General features: G+C 31.0%; 2 protein-coding genes across 4 annotated transcripts; both read right to left on the bottom strand.

Moving 5' to 3' along the window:
- Nucleotides 1–3,256: 3,256 nt before the first annotated feature.
- Nucleotides 3,257–16,273, bottom strand: LOC139491250 (PEST proteolytic signal-containing nuclear protein-like). 3 transcript variants are annotated; one of them, XM_071278779.1, is made up of 5 exons: nucleotides 15,845–16,273; nucleotides 10,353–10,588; nucleotides 9,430–9,498; nucleotides 8,506–8,564; nucleotides 3,257–6,716 (listed from the first exon to the last, which is right to left on the bottom strand). In XM_071278779.1, exons 2-5 carry the CDS (start codon nucleotides 10,491–10,493, stop codon nucleotides 6,596–6,598), a joined length of 390 nt encoding a protein of 129 aa, XP_071134880.1. In that variant the 5' UTR covers nucleotides 10,494–10,588; nucleotides 15,845–16,273; the 3' UTR covers nucleotides 3,257–6,595. The 3 variants fall into 3 exon arrangements, with proteins under 3 accessions (XP_071134880.1, XP_071134878.1, XP_071134879.1); XM_071278777.1 differs by lacking the exon at nucleotides 15,845–16,273 and adding an exon at nucleotides 12,451–12,558; XM_071278778.1 differs by lacking the exon at nucleotides 15,845–16,273 and adding an exon at nucleotides 12,451–12,506 and having other exon boundaries at nucleotides 10,353–10,647.
- Nucleotides 16,274–16,932: 659 nt separating this feature from the next.
- LOC139491251 (soma ferritin-like) lies at nucleotides 16,933–20,279 on the bottom strand. The gene is made up of 4 exons (XM_071278780.1): nucleotides 19,553–20,279; nucleotides 18,411–18,557; nucleotides 17,754–17,879; nucleotides 16,933–17,234 (listed from the first exon to the last, which is right to left on the bottom strand). Exons 1-4 carry the CDS (start codon nucleotides 19,655–19,657, stop codon nucleotides 17,088–17,090), a joined length of 525 nt encoding a protein of 174 aa, XP_071134881.1. The 5' UTR covers nucleotides 19,658–20,279; the 3' UTR covers nucleotides 16,933–17,087.
- Nucleotides 20,280–20,729: the final 450 nt, after the last annotated feature.

Below are 20,729 nucleotides of genomic sequence, written 5' to 3'. Positions count from 1 at the left end.
GTGGTTTCTACCAAAAAGGCTAATGGTTTTTATACATAATTCTTATCTATCACAATGAGAACTTGCCAATTAATGTGTTTTGCTTCTTTACTGTGAAAACAAATTTGCTTAAGTTCATATATGAGTAAAACTTACTATCACTTAAATACAGAAATCTTAAATAAACGTCGTTTCCCTTTTTGTTTAATTTAAAATTTTATGTTTTTCTTTTCCAACTTTATACAAAAACAATCTGACACGTTAATTACTGTAAGAAGGTATTAGCAACGTATTAAAGTACATTACCATTGCCTTTTATTTGGCGAGGATAACCTAACATCATATTTTACAAATTACATTTCAATATGGATTTCATTGATCATATAGCTTCTTCGTGTGATTTTATAGACTTATCGGTTAAAATCTGTCTAAGATGTTTATTGAAGCTTTGGTAACTTTTCGATGTCCTTCAAGATATGACAATCCAATAAGACAGTTTTAAACAGTTGTAAACATATTAAATATAAAGTTTAGAATAAGTTGCGACGCAAATTGTTAATCATAATAACACGAAAAAACATCGTGATATATTTTTAAGTAAAAAGTGTAAAATTCAAGAAATGATAAATATTTAATTTTGACTTCGACGGCAATGCTCACAATAGTTTAACTAAAGAAAATTAAAAATACTAAATTTTAATTGTCAAATTTTAAATTATTGACCGTATTATTAATGTACTCTTTTAACACAAAAGATACCAAACGGACATGCATAGTTCATGTCAAGGGAAATGACAAAAAAACAAAGAAAGACGAAAATACAAGTCCACAAAAGAAACAAAAAAAAACGAAGAATGAACAGCATGAACCACTACAAATCCAGATGCTCTGGAAAGAGAAAGCAGATACTGCTCCATGTTTGTTGCCCGTCATGTAAGTACAAATGCAGTGAAAAGTCTCATTCAATGAAGGTGCATTAGAAGGATCATTTCATAGATTATTTGGTCATATTGAATTTGATGAGTCAGATTTCAGCATTGTCCTATAACACATTATCCCACTTTTAATATGAGGTGCTATCGATCACTAAATAGTTTTTTCCATTCAACTTGAAATAAATCAGTAGAAGGTAGTTCTTACAATGTATTTTGTTTCATCCACCACTAAAAATTGCCATCAAATATATAGGCAAGAAGTTTGAAGGTGACGTTGAACAAAACAAATCATTAATCATTATATAAACACTCAAGCAGGAGCAGCAGCATCTTCAAAATTAGTGCTGTATATGTATCTCCCAGTTTGCACGCTGACCCAGTGCTTGTGTTTCTTATCATTATGTCTTCATCTACGGTTGCAACGTTCCAAGAAAACTTTTTGTTTGATTTTGTGTTTCTAAAATAAAATTTTAGTTTTCGGTTCAGTGTTTTACCGCAGGAATAGATTACCTTAGCTGTATTTTGTAAAACTTTTAGGAATATTAGTCTTCAATGCTCTTCAACTTCGTTCTTTATTTGGCTTTTTTTGGATTCGAGCGTCACTGATGAGTCTTTTGTAGACGAAACGGGCGTCTGGAGTAAATACAAAATATAATCCTGGTATATATGATGAGTTTATTGTGAAGTTTTATCTGTTTGTTTCCTTTTGATTTTATAAGATACAAGAAGATGTGGTATGAGAGCCAATGAGACAACTCGCCATTCAAGTCACAATACGTAAAAGGACCATGGTGTTGCTACATTGATAATTTAAAATCTGTTTTCTTAAACAGAAATCCCTTTATCTAGTTATTATTATTGCAATAACGATTTAGATCGTAGGCCTTTAGATTTCTATGTTGTGTTTTGTGCACTTGTCTCTTTTCATGTAAAGGTCTTTCTGGTTGATGTTGAATGCAGAGATTTGTTTAATTTCTGATTTCGCCGTGTATGTAGTGTATTCAAAATTTATATTGTTCTTAAGAATAGAAATGAGTATAGTGGTATCCCTAAGAATGGTTGAGTTTGGGTATGCTTTGAATATGTGATTTCTTTGTTCCCTTGTATGCTTTTTCTGGTACTGTGTGTACCCCAACTTGTGAGTGCTATTTTCCTCCTTTTCATCAGATGTCAAGTTGCAAGTACAGAGCCAGATTTACCTTAGGTAGCAATATATAGTTAGGAAAACAATTAATAAAATTCATTTACTATCGTAAATTTTACCACCCCATTTTCTGTTGTGTCTTGCAAATTAAGCTTACTGTTTGTGTCATATATGTGCATATGTATGTAATCAGTATCTTCCATAGATTTGATATCCAGTAGTTAAAATGGTAAAATATGATTTCTTTTTGTTTCCATAGCAGCAATCTGCATTTTTGCTCTAAAATTTTGGGAAAAGGGGGTGTAGATGACACATATTTCCCAAACATTTGGCCAGAAGTAGAATTTCAATCCTTCGGATTTATTCCTCTTCTAAAACAGTTTACATATATCTATCAATAAATCAAATAAAAATCATGTCTTTCATCACACGTTTTTGTAAAATTATGTCAAAATCTTTGTGTTGAAAAAAAGTGTTAACATTACATTTATTTCTGGAAATATGGTCAGTCTAGCTATGAAAATATAGACAGTCAAAAAGATAATAGCCCATAAAACATGTAAAAATAATTTTTATGTTCTTATAAACCAACTTAAAAGGCTAAATTATTACGCAGCTGTCTAAAGTAAAAAATTTGGCACAAAAGCTTTCATATTAAAACAATCCACAGGGGGCAAAATGCGAAATCACACTATTAACTATTTATTGCTACTATAGCCATGAAATTCTGTCATTTAATTTGCCCAGCTTTTGCACAACAAATCAATCAGTTTTTCTATGAGATGTTTATATCTGTTGTTTTTAGTACAAGTCTTTGCTCTGTGACAGATACCTGGTAGTGTCAACCATTGATAACAGGTCTAGGCTTTCAACGGATTTCTATAATTTTCTTTGTGACAGATGATCCTTACTAAGATTTTCAAAGTTTCAGACCTAATTCACAGTATTAGGTAAAAATACAATACTAGTGTGGCAAATGTTTGTTTGTTCTTGTTCTACATTCTTTTACCCAAATTGACATGATTCAAATTAATGAAAATAATTAAATTTTTTCTCTTTTTGCAGGTGGAGTTACTTTTTCTACTTTCCAGTTGCTCTCACTCAAAAGAATGTTATTGTTACATATAGAATATAAGTTTCCTACTTCTAGAAACAGAATTATATAACATTTCACAAAAGTAGAAACAAACATAACTGATTCAAAGATAATATTAATTTAATTATTATTAAAACAACAACAATTTGCAAGATTTGGATTTAAAAAAGTTACAATAATTACTTTTTTTCAATTTCATTCATACATGTATAAAATATTGCCTTTACATGACAACTACAGTAGATTCTTCATGATTGAAATCAAATATTAAGTCAAAGTAACTTACAAAGTTTTGTTATGATAAAAATACAAATGTTAAAATGAAGGTGTGTTGTGTATATCTAATTCCCTAAAATATGAACTAGTGGGTTTGTACATAAATAAAGTTTATATCATGAAGACCTAAGATACCTATATCAACAGTTAATATAGGGAAATTTAGATAGGGAAATTAGATTCGTTGAAATCAAGTATATGCTAATTTTTACATGTTATTTTATAGGCGACTACAGTCCGTAAATACTAAATACTAATATTAAATGAGGCAAAGAATATCGAGGAGATAGATGAATGTATTATTGTTTTATTTCAATATGAAATACCAGCTGCTGTTAAAGATACATGTATACTCAACCTGTATACTTGTCAATTAAAATTTATAATACATAAATAAATACATATTTTTGAGTAAATATACAATTAAAAGAAATAGCTTAAACTATTTTTATTTGTTGATTTAACCAATAACCCCAATAATAAATTCTAAGATCTATAGATAATATATTCATTTAACCATATTTTATCCAACCTAGTCATTCATGCCTCAAGTCTAATGTTATATTCATCTTACTCAATGAATGGTCAATTCACTCACTTCTCACAACAGTATAAGTATTTAAATGCGTCAAATGAAGTAAAAATGATATGTGCATTAAGTGTCAAAAGTTATATCAATTTATTAGATATAATAAGATGTGGTATGAGTACTAATGAGACAACTTTCCATCCAAGTCACAATTAATAAAATTAAATTGTATTTAACTTAGATATTTTGTTTTGTATTGTTTTGATTGCCAACATTTCAGTTTAAGCAATAGTTTTGTTGTTCTTGTTCTATATTTTGGAAAACAGTTGTTAGTAAACAGTTGAAAAGTGGGACAAAACTTACAGAATGATAAATGGTTAGTTTTCAGTATTTTTGTTGCCAATGGGTAATTACAAGCAACCTTTTTTTAATTAAGTATATGTATTATAAACTTTTCATACCAATTTTGTTCTACATCATAGTATACAGCAGAATGCATTGAGTGTGTAGGTAACGGTAATATCTATGGTTAGCTTGCTTGCTAGCTGAACAGTGAAGTCATTATTAGGTTAGGTGAACTACACTCCTTTAAGAGTGGACTAGTCCGACAGATAACCAATCTATCTGTCTGTAGGACTAGACTACTCCGAAAAAAGGGTAGTATACCTAACCTAATAATTACTTCACAGTTCAGCTAACAAGCACGCCAACCAAAGATTCTACCTTGACCTACACAATCAATGCATTGTGCAGTAAGACCACATTTGTTATTGTTTTTCATCATTAAATTATTGTAATGTCTAAAATTTAAAATGCTTTGTGTCACATCTGTTTTCAATTTTTATATGTTACATATATAAGAAAATCACACTTAATTAAATAAATTTATGAAACATTTTGCATACAATAAACTATATTGTACATAAATTGTAGAACTGTTAGTTCTTCAGATAGATAATGGAAAACAGCGTGGGAGAATTTACATAGTAAAAATAATCATCCCAGTAACAAGCAGTAGTGGATTTCATTATTAATCATACATGACAAAAATATTATAAACTACCATAAGTGTTTCACAGCATTTAAGCGTCCTTCAAAATACTTGTAAATATTAGACAAAACAAAAACCTTACATTCATTCTACACAATATGATCAATGTCATACAATTGAATTCAAATACAACTAAATCAAATGCCAAAGTTCTAAACTGAAGGACACTTGCATTGCATCATTTATTGTTTACTGAACCCTCATTGACATTCTCAAATTATACCTTAAACTACATAATTCTAATTATATAATAGTAAAAAATGTTATTCAAACTCTGTTAATAAAAGACCATGATTATTTTTTCTTTCAAAACTGCATTGTAATCCATTTAAAACATCAAAGGAACCCATGGAAATGGCACTTTGAAAATAGAATAATAACCCATAGAAGCAATATTTGACCTGTAGAACTTATTCTTATTCTTGTTGTGGCCTCTTGCACATTCTTATTCTTGTTGTGGCCTCTTTCATCTCTTGCACATTCTTATTCTTGTTGTGGCCTCTTTCATCTCTTGCACGAAGCCAAATTACAAAAAAAAGTCAAATAGATGTACATTTCTTCAATAGCAACAGAGATATGTTTTTTATTTAAAAATAAACAAAAAACACACAATATTCACATAAAAATAATTTTTTGTCAAATTTGTTTACATTCTGAAGTTTTTGTAAAATGTCTGAAATGTTTATGTCAGAACAGGACATATGACGTCATCCTAGTATGTGCAACAGATTGTACCAACAGGTCAAAGACTTTTCAATTTGACACAAAGAGAACATTTACCATAAAAGAAAAAGGTTTAACAACTCATTAGAATTGGATATCGCTTGCAATCAACTCATCTCTTTTAATGTAATTAAAATAGTAAAATAAACTCACTTGTTATGAAAACTATAATTATTTAAGACTAACCCATAGTAATGATAGTTGCAAATTCATGTTTTCTTTCCAGGATCTCATGCATTTTATGATGAAAAATCCCTTAGAAGAATTGGTCATTTTCATTGTATTGCCTATTGGATGCATGTTTGAAAAGTCAGAAAAGATGTTTAGTCTGTGAATACATTTTACAATGACCCAAAAGAAACGTATCTCTCCGCACTACTCAAAAAGTTTCAAGTATCAAAAACTTAATCCCAACGATGTTCTACTTAATCTTTAACCCTTTCCTCCATGGATACTTTTTTTTAAATACTTGATTCGCATAGGATTTTTTCAATAAAAAAAGATTCATCAGTTTTGTAGTATTAATGCATTGCGAAAACAAATATTTCATCAATGAAATTCCAGACATAGATTCTCAGGAATATCCTTTTTATATTAGATACAAATTTTATTAAGTCTGATAAAGTTTTTTCATAGGTGAGACATTTCAAGTACAGCACTACAAAGGCGTCAAAAGGCGTCATTATGTAGTAAAGGGGGTGGCGTCAAAAGGTGTCATTATGTAGTAAAGGGGGTGGTGTCAAAAGGGGTCATTATGGAGGAAAGGGTTAAAAAAAGTATCACTTACACATGTATTGAAAAACTTTAGCAAGCGAAAACACAAATGCATAAGATTGGTCCATGTAAATGAGATATAAATAAATCATGTTTCTCCTAAGTCTTCTAATTGTTTTTGAATATCTCTTTCTATGGCTTTGTTCCTGTCTACAAATCCTAATCTTCCCTTACCAAATGAATTAGGTCCAGCAGCTGTTGGTGTTTCTCTGTAAAAACAAAACAAAAGATAATAAATAAAATGAAACAAAGAAAAATGCATGATTTGTAAAATGGTCTAGAAAATACTTAAATGAAGGTGATTCTCTGGAAAACAAAACAAAAGATTAAAAAGAAAAATAAAACACAAAAGAAAAATGCATGATTTTTTCAAATTGTCTAGAAAGTACTTAAATGGAAAAGTCCTCAACAATCAAGTTGTTCTAAATCCATAGTGAAAATGGTTATAGCAGCAATTGTGGAAATCTAACTTAGATCAGTTTTTTGATGGAAAGTAGAAATGTATGCAATTTATGGTTGATGGTTATGATGAAAAACAAAATCATTATATGATTCACTTAGATAGGTTTTAGATGTTTCCTTCAGGGGGATGATACCAGATTTGATGTTAGAGGAGGCCAAGGTTGGCAAAAAAGCGGTCAATACTAGTATTGACCATGCCAGTGGTAAATACCGGTATTTACCGGGAAATACTGGGAAATACCGGCAAATACTGGTCGATTGAAATTTTGAGTGGTCATTACTATAAAAACCACTATCTACTTGGTCAATTATAATTACAATTAATAATTAATTTATATAGAAAGTGTTCAAATCATTTTTAATGCTTTCATTTCTAATTCTATTGTAAATTCAAACAGGGATCTACATAGATTAATGTGTACATAATATTCATTGATATTATAGTAAAAGATAAAAACATTTTGTCCCTGCTTCAAATTTCAATTTCCAGCATGAAGAAGGTTTATTATCTCACAGTTAAATAGCTATAGACAGGAAATAATTTATTGTTTAAGGGAATCTTCATATATCAATTTTATTACTTTCAACCCATGTACTGTCAACTTTTATTGGAGGCTGTTTAGTTAGTAATTAAATTTTCACACCTAGCAATGCCAGGTGATAGGTTAAAAGACACATGTAACTTCATTTACCTGTAATTTTATTTACCTTTAATTTTAATTACCTGTAAAATCATACATTTTGAATAAAAATATATTGATTTAAACATGTTGAAATAAAATATAAATTTGTATATATATAATATAAATTTGTATATATATATATCTTAAGTATGCAATATCATAAGTCATAAAAACTGAATTTTAAATCAGCAAGAATAAGTGTTATAAATGAATAAAACATTTCAAATTCATTAATTTTATAAGCTGACACATTATATTTGACTTTTTATCAAGATTTTACTTCAATTAATAGAAGAAACAACCATGAAAATTTCAATTGACCAGTATTTGCCAGTACTGACCACTTGGGGAGTATTGTCCGGGGCGGTAAATACCGGTAAATACCACTGGTAAATACCGGGGGTGGTATTTACCGCCCAACCTTGGAGGAGGCACATAGAAGGGTTGTAATGGGGGTACCTTCATGGCGAATAACGGTAAAAATTCTTGCCAAATGACATAAAAATTAATTTTTGGTGCTTGACAATAAAATGTACACATTCTTTTATATGATAAAAAAATACATTAGTTTTGACAAATCACATTAAATTTTTTCACCATATAACGTTATTGTGACCTCTGACGAATCCAGAGAAGGCTACTGTGATGAATCATTGTAAAATTTCAACCAATTTGACTCTAAAAGTAGCCTAATATGACCGTTTGTCGCCTGACGGTTAAGGGCATTATAATTACTACCCTCACACAATAAAGAATGTGTAAAGTGTTGCAACGCAAAACAATATTTACTATATATTGTATGTTTACTTAAGGGTATCTTTCCTCTGTTAATATTTACAAAATAACAACAAACCTGCCAATATTTTTCATTCTCATTTTGGCTTCAAATGGCATTTCTTCTTCCTCATCACTCTACAAATAATAAAAAAAGTATAATATTTTGTAAAATCTACATCATCAACTCAACAAAATGTTATGTCCCCCTGTGGACATGATTATATTAACAACATATTCCATAAGATACTCACTCAATGTGACTGGGTCATCATTTCTTATATTCAAATATAATATTCTATCTCTGTATATATCTTATTCTAAGTCACAATATTTTAAAAATGGGGTTTTTATTAATTAAATCCTAATATTCTACCTTGATTAACAAACCAACAATTATTTTTTTTAAGTTTTACTATCCATTCAAAACTTATTTCATTCATTCTGTAAATATTTCCATTGCATGCTTATATAATATTTGAATATGTCCATGCATAATCTCAAACATAAGATAATAACAGATCTCCTTGTTTTTGTCACAGCTTTTTTAAGTTTGCCTTTGGCATCAATGCTTTTGTGTAAATGATTGTAATGTCTTTTTGTATTTAGTTTAAACATATTTATTTATAGTGGATTAGGAAACAAGTTATTACAACTTACATTAATCCTTTTCCACTTTGCGGGTGTGAGTGCTGCCTTGAAGAGGCATTAGCCTGCTCTTTTTCGAATTCTACAAGGGTGTCTTTTACATGCAAGAGATATTGCTCTCTCTTAAGTTGAGAGTCTTAACACAGGTCAGCCATTTATCATCCCCTTCTGACAAACTATCATTTTTTCTCAAGACCATACTCGCAAATGGTGTCAAGGGAGAGTCGAAAATAAAAGTTTTTTGTATTTGTTTTCTCATGTCTTTTTATTTTTATTTTAACATTTCATGTAAACAATTGTCTGTTTTGTGTTTTATTGTTATTTTGTCATTTTTCTGAAATTTCTTTAATCATACCTCATCCTGATTAAAAGCTTTGGCAATAGCAGCTGTCTGCGGTTTAACTGGAATAGGCTCAGTCTTTTTCTGAAGAAAAAATTGTTTTGTCCTTTAATATTACATGTATTATAATAGCAGCAAAGTATCATCATAATTAATGTTGCAAAATTTATCTATGAATAATTAAAAAAAAATCTATTTTGGCAGACTTGACAGTTATATTTTAAAGAAAGATAGTACATTTGTATGTAAATATATATTTTTGTTCAAGGTCATTGTTGTTTTTATAAAATTGTTCAACATCTTACAGTGGTATACTACTGTTGCCTATATTTATTCACCCCTTATTTTATTGATTTTGTATTTACATTGTATCATAGATCCAATTTATTTGTTCAGTGTATGTTCACTTGTGTTAATATGTTTTTTGATTGAGTCAAGTCATTTCAATATATATTTTATAGCGCGTCTTTCTATGTTGTGATATTACACTATTGTTTCAGATAAGGGTGAAGGTTGGTACCTATTAAAACATTTAAACCTGCTGCATTTGTTTGCACCTGTCCTATGTCTCTGTATATAGATAAGAATGTTGGTTTTCCTGTTTGTATGGTTTTACACTAGTCATTTTTTGGGCCTTTTATAACTTACTGTTTCGTTAGTCAAGGCTCCTTGCTGAAGACCGTACTTTGACCTATAATGGTTTACTTTTATAAATTTTGACCTGGATGAAGAGTTGTCAATTGGCACTCATACCACATCTTCTATCTATATATTGCTTATTACTTCTTTTTATTGATAAACTTTTTCACCCTACTATTTTACTTTTTTTTTTATGTTAATTGAATTTAAACAGTGTTAAAGATGGTATGTTTTTGTGTTGCCTTTTTGCTGTCTCATCAATGTTGACTCTTTTTCCTTTAGACAATTATGTCAAATACCTGAGTTGAAAGTGATATTTTGACAGGTGCCGCCTTTATCAGTTGTGCTGTGTCTTTGCTGTTGGCTGACAAATCTGTCTTTTTCTTTATGCCAAAACTCATGGTTATTTTCTTTTTTTCAACTGGTTCGCCAAAACTCATGGTAATTTTCTTCTTTTCCACTGGCTCGCCATCACCTTTCTCTTCAAACTTCCTCTTCTCTGCGTTCTGTGGAGAACTTTTGACATCGACAGCCCCTGATTAATGGTAAACTGGGAAATTTGAAACACTAGCTTTTTTTTTAAAGATGAAGATTCTGTGAATGGGAGAAATATAAAACTATGTGAGCAGCTTATTGTTTTCAGAGGCTCTTTTAGTGGGCTTAAAAATGTACAAAATGTACTTTTAAATGAAAAAAAAACCATCTACTACTGGGGATTCATTACTATTCGTTCTGTAACAATTTTCGAGGATTTCGTGGGTCCAGTTTAACCATGAATTTAAATGTTCAACAGATAACACATTTTCAATATGTTTGTATGCAGACTTTGGCAAATTCATGAAATCAAATACACGAATTTGCAAGTTTTTCTCAATCCACGTAAATTGGTACCCAAGAAAAATTAATAAATCCACAATATACAAACCCCATGATCTAATTTTTTTCAATTTTCTTCTGAATCAGATAAATACTATTATACATGTATATGTGTATGTTTTATTCCTGGATTGTTTATGTATATTGTTTACTTTATGAATTCAAATCTATGTGCATCCATGACTACAGAAGCCAATATTAATGTCATTTCAGAGATTTACTGTCCTCATGCACATATTTTACTAAAAGTATTTTTTTGGCATAGTTCATTATTTAATTAAAATTACACTTGTTCATGTATGTACTTGTAGTACATGCAAGTTCTTATGCTGTACAGTTACAAGTAAAATTACCTGCATATACATGTATATATACCTCTGTTGAGTTTTTCATATTTATAGATATTTTTTTAAATCGAAACAAAGTACATGTATAAGCATATTCTTCAGTCAACTTTATATGATTTCATAGTTTTCAATTCACCTTATCGCTAATCCCGGCTGACCCAGCCGCTTGAACTTTTGACGCATACAACAATCACCTTTCCATTGTGGCGTCAGATTTTTTGTTTTATGACGTCACAATTTTACGGGAACCTGTGTGATATCCAGTAATGACGGACAAATAGCGATAAGGTGTATACAGTCGCTATATTATTTAAGTGCATGTCCCAAGTCAGGAGCCTGTAGTTCAGTGGTTGCCTTTAGTTAAGGTCCATCATATTTGTTTTTTGTCATTTATCATGTTTATATTGTTATGAATTAAGCCCTTAATTTTCTTGTTTAAAATATTTCACAAAATACCCTTTGACTTTGTCTTCCTTTCTACATGTACAAAATGATGTAGCTGTCAGACTAGACATCAAAGTTTTTATTGTGTTTGTATTTTGTTATCACCTTGTTAGTGTCGTTGTAATATTTGGTTTCAAGACACTTGAAAAGTATATGTAAGTGTATGGATTTCCATGAAGTTACAAATGTATATCACAAGCGGAAAGACTGTGTGGCTTGTATTATATTTGTAAAATACACCTTATCGCTATTTGTCCCCCGTTGATATCACACAGGTTCCCGTAAAATTTTGACATCACAAAACATCATATCTGACGCCACAATGGAAAAGTGTGATTGTTGTATGCGTCAAAAGTTCAAGCGGCCGGGTCAGCCGGGATTAGCGATAAGGTGTGTAACCTGCCTGAATAAGGACTTTAAAAGAGCTACGGTTCCGCAATCCGCAGCTAATCTCATTCAATGGCATGGCAAGCAAGGCTTAATTATTATTTGAACTGATGAACAGATAAAAAAATGTAGCATCATCAGTCATCATCATGATTAATTTATTAGGACTAAGTCAATGAGACGTCCGCACGTCTACAGTGCAGCCAGTGTGGCTAATGAATGTTGATTCACCCTGTTTTCTCAACGGAAAAATGCATAACTCAAAGTTAAATTTTAAGTCAATGTGAAAATAAGGATGCAGTATTCCTTCATGATACAATAAATCTCCTAAATTATTTTCTACCTGACGCATTTTCGGCCATCACAAATAAAACAAGGGGGATAATCGTCAAGCTTTTGGACACATTTGTTTCAGACATCATCTGGGTCTGGTCGGAGGAGTTACACCAAAGACCAAAACGCAGACCTGAAAGGCCCGAATATAACTGAAAATACAAGACTTGAATTTTTTTAAGTGGATTTTACTAAAGTTAAAGTAAAATACCTAAGCAGTTTTGACTAAACAAGAAATAAAAGGACCTGAATGGACATAATAGTTCATGGTCTGACTTATTCAATTCTTTTTGGGGGCTTTCATTGGCTTCATTGATCTGAATAAAATTGAGACTGAAGGAAGTGGGGAATGTGTCAAAGCGACAACAACCCGACCATAGAGCAGACAACAGCCGAAGGCCACCAATGGGTCTTCAATGTAGTGAGAAACTCCCGTACCCGTATGCGTCCTTCAGCTGGCCCCTTTAAAGATATGTATACTAGTACAGTGATAATGGACGTCATACCAAACTCCGAATTATACACAAGAAACTAAAATTAAAAATCATACAAGACTAACAAAGGCCAGAGGCTCCTGACTTGGGACAGGCGCAAAATTGCGGCGGGGTTAAACATGTTTATGAGATCTCAACACTCCCCCTTTACATCTAGCCAATGTAGAAATTGATCAGTTAAGTCATCTCAACGTTTGAACTTTCAATACTTTTTCCGAAGAAATTACTTTTTTTTACCGTGTACCTCAGTAATTATCAGATTACTGAAAATAGGGCATTCTTGTACTTAAAAGGTCAAAACAGTTCTGTTAAAAAATTGCTTCGCCGAGCGCAGATGGATACGACTGCAAAGATCCAACCATGAACAGTTGGTGCGAATATGGACACAATATTCGCGCTTGATACAGGATGTCTGAATTTGGATTGTAATTAAATATTTGACACATAATAGGTTTATTAGCTGTAGAGAAAAATTTTCTCCCCCCCCCCCCCTCTTTCCTTTTTCCAAAAATAAACTTTCCCCCAAGATATGGTCATAATCTCAATTCAAATTTCCAATGGAGTTTGTAACCATTACCCATTCAAATACATCATAAAAGTCTTAAAACAGAAAATGACATACATCATCATGACAAAAATTAATGTATCTTAATCAGCATTTTTAAAACAGTAAGCTAATCACCTCAAGACATAACAACATTTATGTATACATAATTTATCAGGAGTGTAAGGGAGGTAATTCAAACAAAACATTGTACTTTGTCCATTAACCAGGAAACCCTTGTTTTACCGCTCTTTTGCCCCTATTTTCTAAACGGTTTGATCCATAACTCCCAAAAGCCAATTGTAACCATCCCTTTTGGTAAAGAAACATGTGGTATAATTTCAGAGAGATCCATACAACGTTCCACAAGTTATTGTCTAGAAACTAGAAAAATGCTTATTTGGGCCCTTAATTATTTCCCCCTAATTCCTAAACTGTTGGGACCATAACCCCCAAAATCTATCCCAACATTTCTTTTGTAGTTATGAACCTTGTGTTTCAATTTCATAGATTTTTATTTACCTACATGTATATTAAAGGTTATTGCCCGGAAACAACTTGAATTCTCTTCGGACGACGACGACGACGTGATACCAATATACGACTGCGAAATCGTATACCGTTATTTTTGTATTTTTCGTTATATAATCAAGAATGTTCTAAATAAACTGCCGAAATTTAACCAAAGCAACTTACTTCAAATAAATCAAATGTAAACTGTAATAACTACATGACCTTTCCTAGATTAAACATTTCAGTTTTACACGGCAAACTCCACACTAAGTAATATTTACGACAAAAGGGATGTTTTTCGTTCCCTATTGTTAACTTTCCTTTTTGAAGGGCCTTCGACTTTAGTCGAAAAAGCGAAACATAGCGATCCTACATTCCGTTGTCGCCGTCGGCGGCGGCGGCGGCTTCCACACATATTCACTCTGTGGTTAAAGTTTTTGAAATTTTAATAACTTTCTTAAACTATAATACTTGATTTCTACCAAACTTGGACAGAAGCTTGTTTATGGTCATAAGATAGTACCCAGAAGTAAATTTTGTAAAACAAACCAACCTGTTTTTTACTTATAATTGTCTGCGGGAAAACATTACATTCACTTTTAATTCAAATGTACTTTAATCATTCTAATCATTTTCTGAGCTTCATTTTGTAATTCATTTGATTGTATAGCTCAAATTTTGGGCACCATGATTGGTTAATAAAATTATCTTATCTTATCTTATCTCTGTGGTTAAAGTTTTTAAACTTTCTTAACTATGATGGGTTTGTACCAAACTTGAACAGAAGCTTGTTTATGATCATGAGATAGTATCCAGAAGTAAATTTTGTAAAAAAAAATAAATCCATTTTTTTCCGTAATTTACTTCTAAATGGACTTAGATTTTCTGCCTGGAAACAACACATTCACTCTGTGGTTAAAGTTTTTTTTTAATTTTAATAACTTTTTTATACTATTTTTGATTTGTACCAAACTTGGACAGAAGCTTGTTTATGATCAAAAGCTAGTGTTTGGAAGGAAACTTTGTTAAAATTTTTGTACCCGTGTATCTGTATTTTACTTATAAATGGACTTGGTTTTTCTTCCAGTTAACATTACATACAGTTTGCAGTTTAAGTTTTTTAAACATTTATTACTCGGATTCATAAACTATCCTGGATTTTTACCAAACTTGGACATAAGCTTCTTACAATCAAAAGATAGTATCAAGAGGAATATTTTTATTGTTTTTTCTTCTTCAATTTTGTTGAGCCTGCGATTCACAGCGAGATTTAGGCGAGACACTGGGTTCCACGGAACCCTTACGATTTTTTTTTTGGATGGTGACGCTCCGGCCTTTGGTACCGTCTTGTGGTGTTTATATTTCACAACTCGTTCGTTATGCCCGTGTCTGTTGTGATTTTTCATATTTGTGTCTATGTATTTTTGGTAAATTATTAAGTCAGGAATATCGTTTAATATAACAAATTACCTAATACCTTTAATAAATTCTTCCATAGATATAAAGATTTGGTTTTGAAGTTTGGTTTTACCTGTAGAACACTTATTTCAAACGATATAGCACATCCTTATTTATAGAGACCAATGCCTATATACTAAATATATATTTATATGTCGCTACTATTGTTGTTACCAATTATGTAAATCAATTGTATCTGATTTTATGAAGATGTTGTCAATAAACATATTCTAAAAGGTTACCAATTCAACTCTTAATTAGATGTAATTAGATCTTTGAATATTGTTTTTATTGGTATAAATATTGATTTTGTTGTCAATAAATTAAAATCATAAGCAAACTAAATATTATTGTTTTATACATATGCACTTTATGTTTCTACGATCTGTCCATACCTGTATCTTGGCATTGCAGTCATGTTTTCCTCCAACTGTTTATGGCGTCTTTGCACTAAATCCATTGGATATTTACCGATTGATAATTTATTCTTAGCTGCATGATCAGTTTTTCATTGGTTGATATTGGCTTTAAACTAGGTGTCAATGAATAGTCTCAGATCTGTACTTAAAGTGTCTTTTTGTTGTTGGGATGTACAAGTACACTGTTTGTGTTATATGTAGGTAGTTCTTTTTTATCCATCTGATGAGAATAGCCCCTTTTAACTCCCCTTCTCTTCACAGAAGTGGATCATAACCCTTGGATAGGGAAGATGCTTTCGACGGATTTTTTCAAGTTCTTTCTTATTCTTTACAACACCACTATCCTGACATCATGTTGAATACTGCAACATTCTGTGTGGATGTGCCTGTACCAAGTAAGGAGCCTGTAGTGCAGTGGTTGTCGTTTGTTGCTGAATTATGTATTTGTTAATTTGGCTGTTAGTATTCTTTTTTTACATGTCATTTCAGGGCCTTTTAAAGCCGACAATGGGCTACGGACTTTGCTCAATGTTGAAGGCTGAATGGTAACATATAGTTGTCTCATTGGCAATCCTACCACATCTTTTTTTTATATTTAACATAAATTGACCTACACAAAGTAATTTAATTTCAACTTCATTGTAACTAGATCAGTGCTTTGTACAAGTCAAAGTTTTGTAGTTTGGTCAATTAGATTACCATGAAAAGGAGGAGTTACCAATTAATACTCTCACTTGACAAAAGTCGATTTTCATTGAATTTGTACATTCAATTTCTTTGTCAGTCCATTAACTTCATAACAGAAAGCAAACAACCAATTTGAAATAACATATGAACACCAGAATACAACATTACTAAAAGATATAACCAAAATTTATCACAGTTAGTGTGTGTATCAAATACATATACAACAGGGTGTATTGGGAACTTTATTTCAATGTACCAGTAAGTTAAACTAGTCAACATTGGTACATTATAGTTTGTGTGAGATAATGCCTAAGGAAAGAATTAAAATTCCAACCTTTCCAAAAACACATTTACACCTAAAACAAGACATAGTCAAATTCTTATTTCAATTTTTATTTTGTTTTTATAATTTTTTTGGTCCAATTGTGACGATTTAAAACATTAACTCAAAAAAGTCTTTATACATTTCATAGTAGATTTAAACAAATATTTGTGAACAAATTTTGATATATTTGGACCATTGTCTGATGGTTTAAGAGTCTCCGTTGATGCTCTCTTTGTCATACATGTACTCCCCAAGACCACTTCCAACACGTTTGAGCTGGGTGATGTGATCAGAGATTTCCTTGATGGCATTCACTTGTTCTTCCAAGTATTCAGACTCCAGAAAATCACACATCTGAAATAAGATTATAATGTATTAGTCTTCAGTTAAAAAAAAATTATCCTTCAAATTGTGGTTTTAAATATCTTCTAAACTTTTCATTCATACATTCATCTAATTTCCTAGCAAGGTTGCAACTCCTAAAATTAATTGTTTACCCTAATACATAAAGTTTATGTTTGCTTTATGGCATGTATGAAAATATAATGAACAACTTGTTATAGATGTGTGGATCATAATTATAAAAGTGCAAGTATTTACTGATAAATATAATTAAATATATAAGACCTTAAATAACTTGGTATTTCACACAAACATATACATGTATTATATTTGATTTACATTGTTTTTAACAAACACTCATATAGTACATTTTTTTGTACTTATAATTCATTGGTATTTTGTAAATTATTTTACATTGGTAAATTAAATTGATAATGGATATGGGAAAATGTCAAAGAGACAACAACACAACCAAAGAGTAGACAACAACCGAAGGCAACAAATGGGTCTTTAACGTAAATAAATGTTTACCTGAGCATCATTATGTGAATCAGCTGTTTTGTGAAGATCCAGTAGAGATTGATTGACACTCTTCTCCAAGGACAAAGCAACTTGCATAGCATCAAGGGCTGTTCCCCATTCATCGCGATCAGGTTTCTGTAAATCAATATAGTATATATACAATTTATTTATAGCCATCATATGCATTGGTCATTTTGCTAAGGTACATTGGTAACTTATAAATGTTCAAAACAATATAATGACTCTCTTATATAGCAGAACAATCTTTTTCAAACAACAGCAAATTTTATTTACCAAACTATCCCTCTTGTTTATCATTTGTAAATAAGTTCTCATTTAATCATAAATTCCAAGTGAAAGATGATGCGTTTTCGGATAAAGACTTTATAAACAATGACATTTATACAACTAAATCACTAAAAGATTGGTGATTACTTTGGACATTTCTTTTATAAATGGAGCAATTAGGATGCATTAAAAAAGTTAAATATGAATAATTCTCAAGAATGTATTATTTAAATATTTTGCTTTGTAAATTGAAAGAGATGTTAATGTGTACATGATATTTTCATTGAAACCACCAGGAAAATGTTATACAAATTTTAGTCTGCCAATCTCTGGTGTACATATGTCATTAATTACACATTACAGCTAAATTGAAAATACCTTGGTGTCCTGGAGAACAATTCTACCACCTCTCTTGTTCTGATATTTCATGAACTTTTCTGCATGTTCACGTTCTTCATCTGAAGATTTCTTGAAGAACTTGCTGAATCCTGGCAATGCCACATCATCACGGTCAAAGTAATATGACTGAAATATAATATTAAATCAATTAGGAATATTATACATGTTTTGAATGATGTTTTATGCATGTAAGAACTCCTGGAGCCCTTATTTGATGAAAGCAAAACTTTTTTTGAAGACATTTAAAGGTTGGGAACAATCTCCCAAATGAGGTGTATCCCTAAAATGGTGCTAAATTGATGGACTGTCCCTCAGACAAGGGGTCATTTTACTGTAATAGAAGGAAGAAAAAAACTTACATTTTTTTAACTTAAAACAGGAACATATATAACATTAGATATACTGTTTCCAGCTTAAAAGTGGGAAATTTCATTATATTTGGAAAAACTTTTCTAAAAAGAGGGGTCCAATTACTTTTAAGAAAAAGAAGGAAGATACAAGTCCAGGAATATTACAAAATTCTTGGACATGTGTTGACCATATATTACCAGATAGATGTATAGTTCTTTGGGAAAAGTTTCTTCAAATAAATATGTACATGTACTAAAAAGTGTTTTTTACAAACAAACAAAAATTATCACTTGAAATGTATACCCCTCATAAGGGATTACAGTTATTCAATACATTGACAGTTACCCTTCACTGGAGGGATTGTTCCCAACCTGATTATTTTTTTCTTAATTTTATAATCTATACCTAGATAAATTGTCTCCCCTTTTAAAATTTTCTCTAATATATTTCAATTGTTATTTATTGACAAAAAATCATTGTATAAAATTTCAAAGCCGCATGTGTCTGTGATTAGTGAATAAAAATTCCTCCTGTATCTATTAGGGTGTATCCAACTGATCACTCAGATATCACGAGTTTACAAACGTGTAGGTCAAAAAGTAGAACTTTCAACCTATTACGCAGGTAATCGATTATTGTGTAAACAAGTATTAGCGCTGTCATTCATTATGACAACAAATGTTAGATAATTACATTGATATCTTATGTGTGCAGATTGTACTCAAATGTGTACATTTGTTATAACTAAATTGTAAATGACCTTTACTCACCATCGACTGGTAACAGTAACTGGCATACAACTCCATGTTGATTTGGCGATTGATTCCTGCTTCGCTCTCGATGTGGAAGTTCTGTCGTGGTTGACTCTGTGCCATTTTGATGTTTCTTGATGTTTTCAAATAAAAATATTTAAATGATGGTAAAAGTAAAGATTCGAGTTAGTTTGCCCGTACGTTCACTGACGCAGCAACACAAAATTTCCCGATATGCTTCTTCCGGCAGTAGGCTCGTCTCTATATACTAACTTGTGACGTAGTTTCCAACCAATGACTATTGAGAATTTCGTCTTATCATATTATCATGTGACGGTAGATTAACCAAGCTTTATACACGAAATAATTGAGCGAAATAACTACAATCTGAAAAAGTAATTCCAAATATAAACATTTTATATAAACTATCAAAATAACTTCTAATAAAAAAAACATTTCTGTCGTTGCTATGCTTCTTCTCTCACTTCTTACCTCACTTTTCGCAGCTCTAGACATATATGTGTATATCTGATCTATAGTAGTGAACCTATAAAGTATAATGCAGTCTGCTTTTCTTTAGACCGAATTCTTCTGTCTCTATAATGCATATATATTTTCTAATTTCCATTTCACGCGGCTTTTTATTGCTTTCAGTTTGTTCAATATAGAGACAGAAAGCATTGTCCATTCAAAACAGGAGATTCGGCATACAATTTGTTTGCGCAGTCGAGTTTTCGCCAGTTATGATGATATATCGTTTTAAAAATATTATAAATCTGCGTCATATAATAATCAATGCTTACAAATAGTTCCCTAAACTGTAAACAATATAAAAAAAAATATGAGAAAAATATATCGGTACGAGGTTTCTTTTATAATATTCAACAAACTGTAAAGATATACACTGTGACTTTTTGTCCTATTATTAAATTTGTTGTCGTACTTTCTCATTTCGTAAACTGTCTTCTCTATACTTGACCAGTCACCTCTAACTTGTCTAATACGGAAAACCATTAACTTTTGGCGCATGTCTATGTGAAAATGCTTCAAGTAAACAATACTATATTATAGTTTCAAAAATAACCACAACGAATTTAGATGGGATACTGGTTTAAGAAGAACTGCATTAGCATGATTAGTGAAAGCATCCATAGAGTTGTCAGGAATTTTTTATTGAAATTTCGATTGGTAGTTT

Source organism: Mytilus edulis, chromosome 10 (genome assembly GCF_963676685.1).
Source record: "Mytilus edulis chromosome 10, xbMytEdul2.2, whole genome shotgun sequence".
In the NCBI taxonomy this organism is placed as follows: domain Eukaryota; kingdom Metazoa; phylum Mollusca; class Bivalvia; order Mytilida; family Mytilidae; genus Mytilus; species Mytilus edulis.
This window is presented reverse-complemented; position numbering and strand designations above follow the sequence as displayed.

Coding starts and splice junctions, on each gene's coding strand:
- LOC139491250 (XM_071278777.1), bottom strand. CDS start 12,529: ATGATGTCTGAAACAAATGTGTCCAAAAGCTTGACGATTATCCCCCTT. Junction 10,589..12,450: donor GATGGCCGAAAATGCGTCAG/GTAGAAAATAAT, acceptor ACCATTAATCAG/GGGCTGTCGATGTCAAAAGT. Junction 9,499..10,352: donor AAATATCACTTTCAACTCAG/GTATTTGACATA, acceptor TTTTTTCTTCAG/AAAAAGACTGAGCCTATTCC.
- LOC139491251 (XM_071278780.1), bottom strand. CDS start 19,657: ATGGCACAGAGTCAACCACGACAGAACTTCCACATCGAGAGCGAAGCA. Junction 18,558..19,552: donor GTTACTGTTACCAGTCGATG/GTGAGTAAAGGT, acceptor ATTATATTTCAG/TCATATTACTTTGACCGTGA. Junction 17,235..17,753: donor ATTCACATAATGATGCTCAG/GTAAACATTTAT, acceptor ATCTTATTTCAG/ATGTGTGATTTTCTGGAGTC.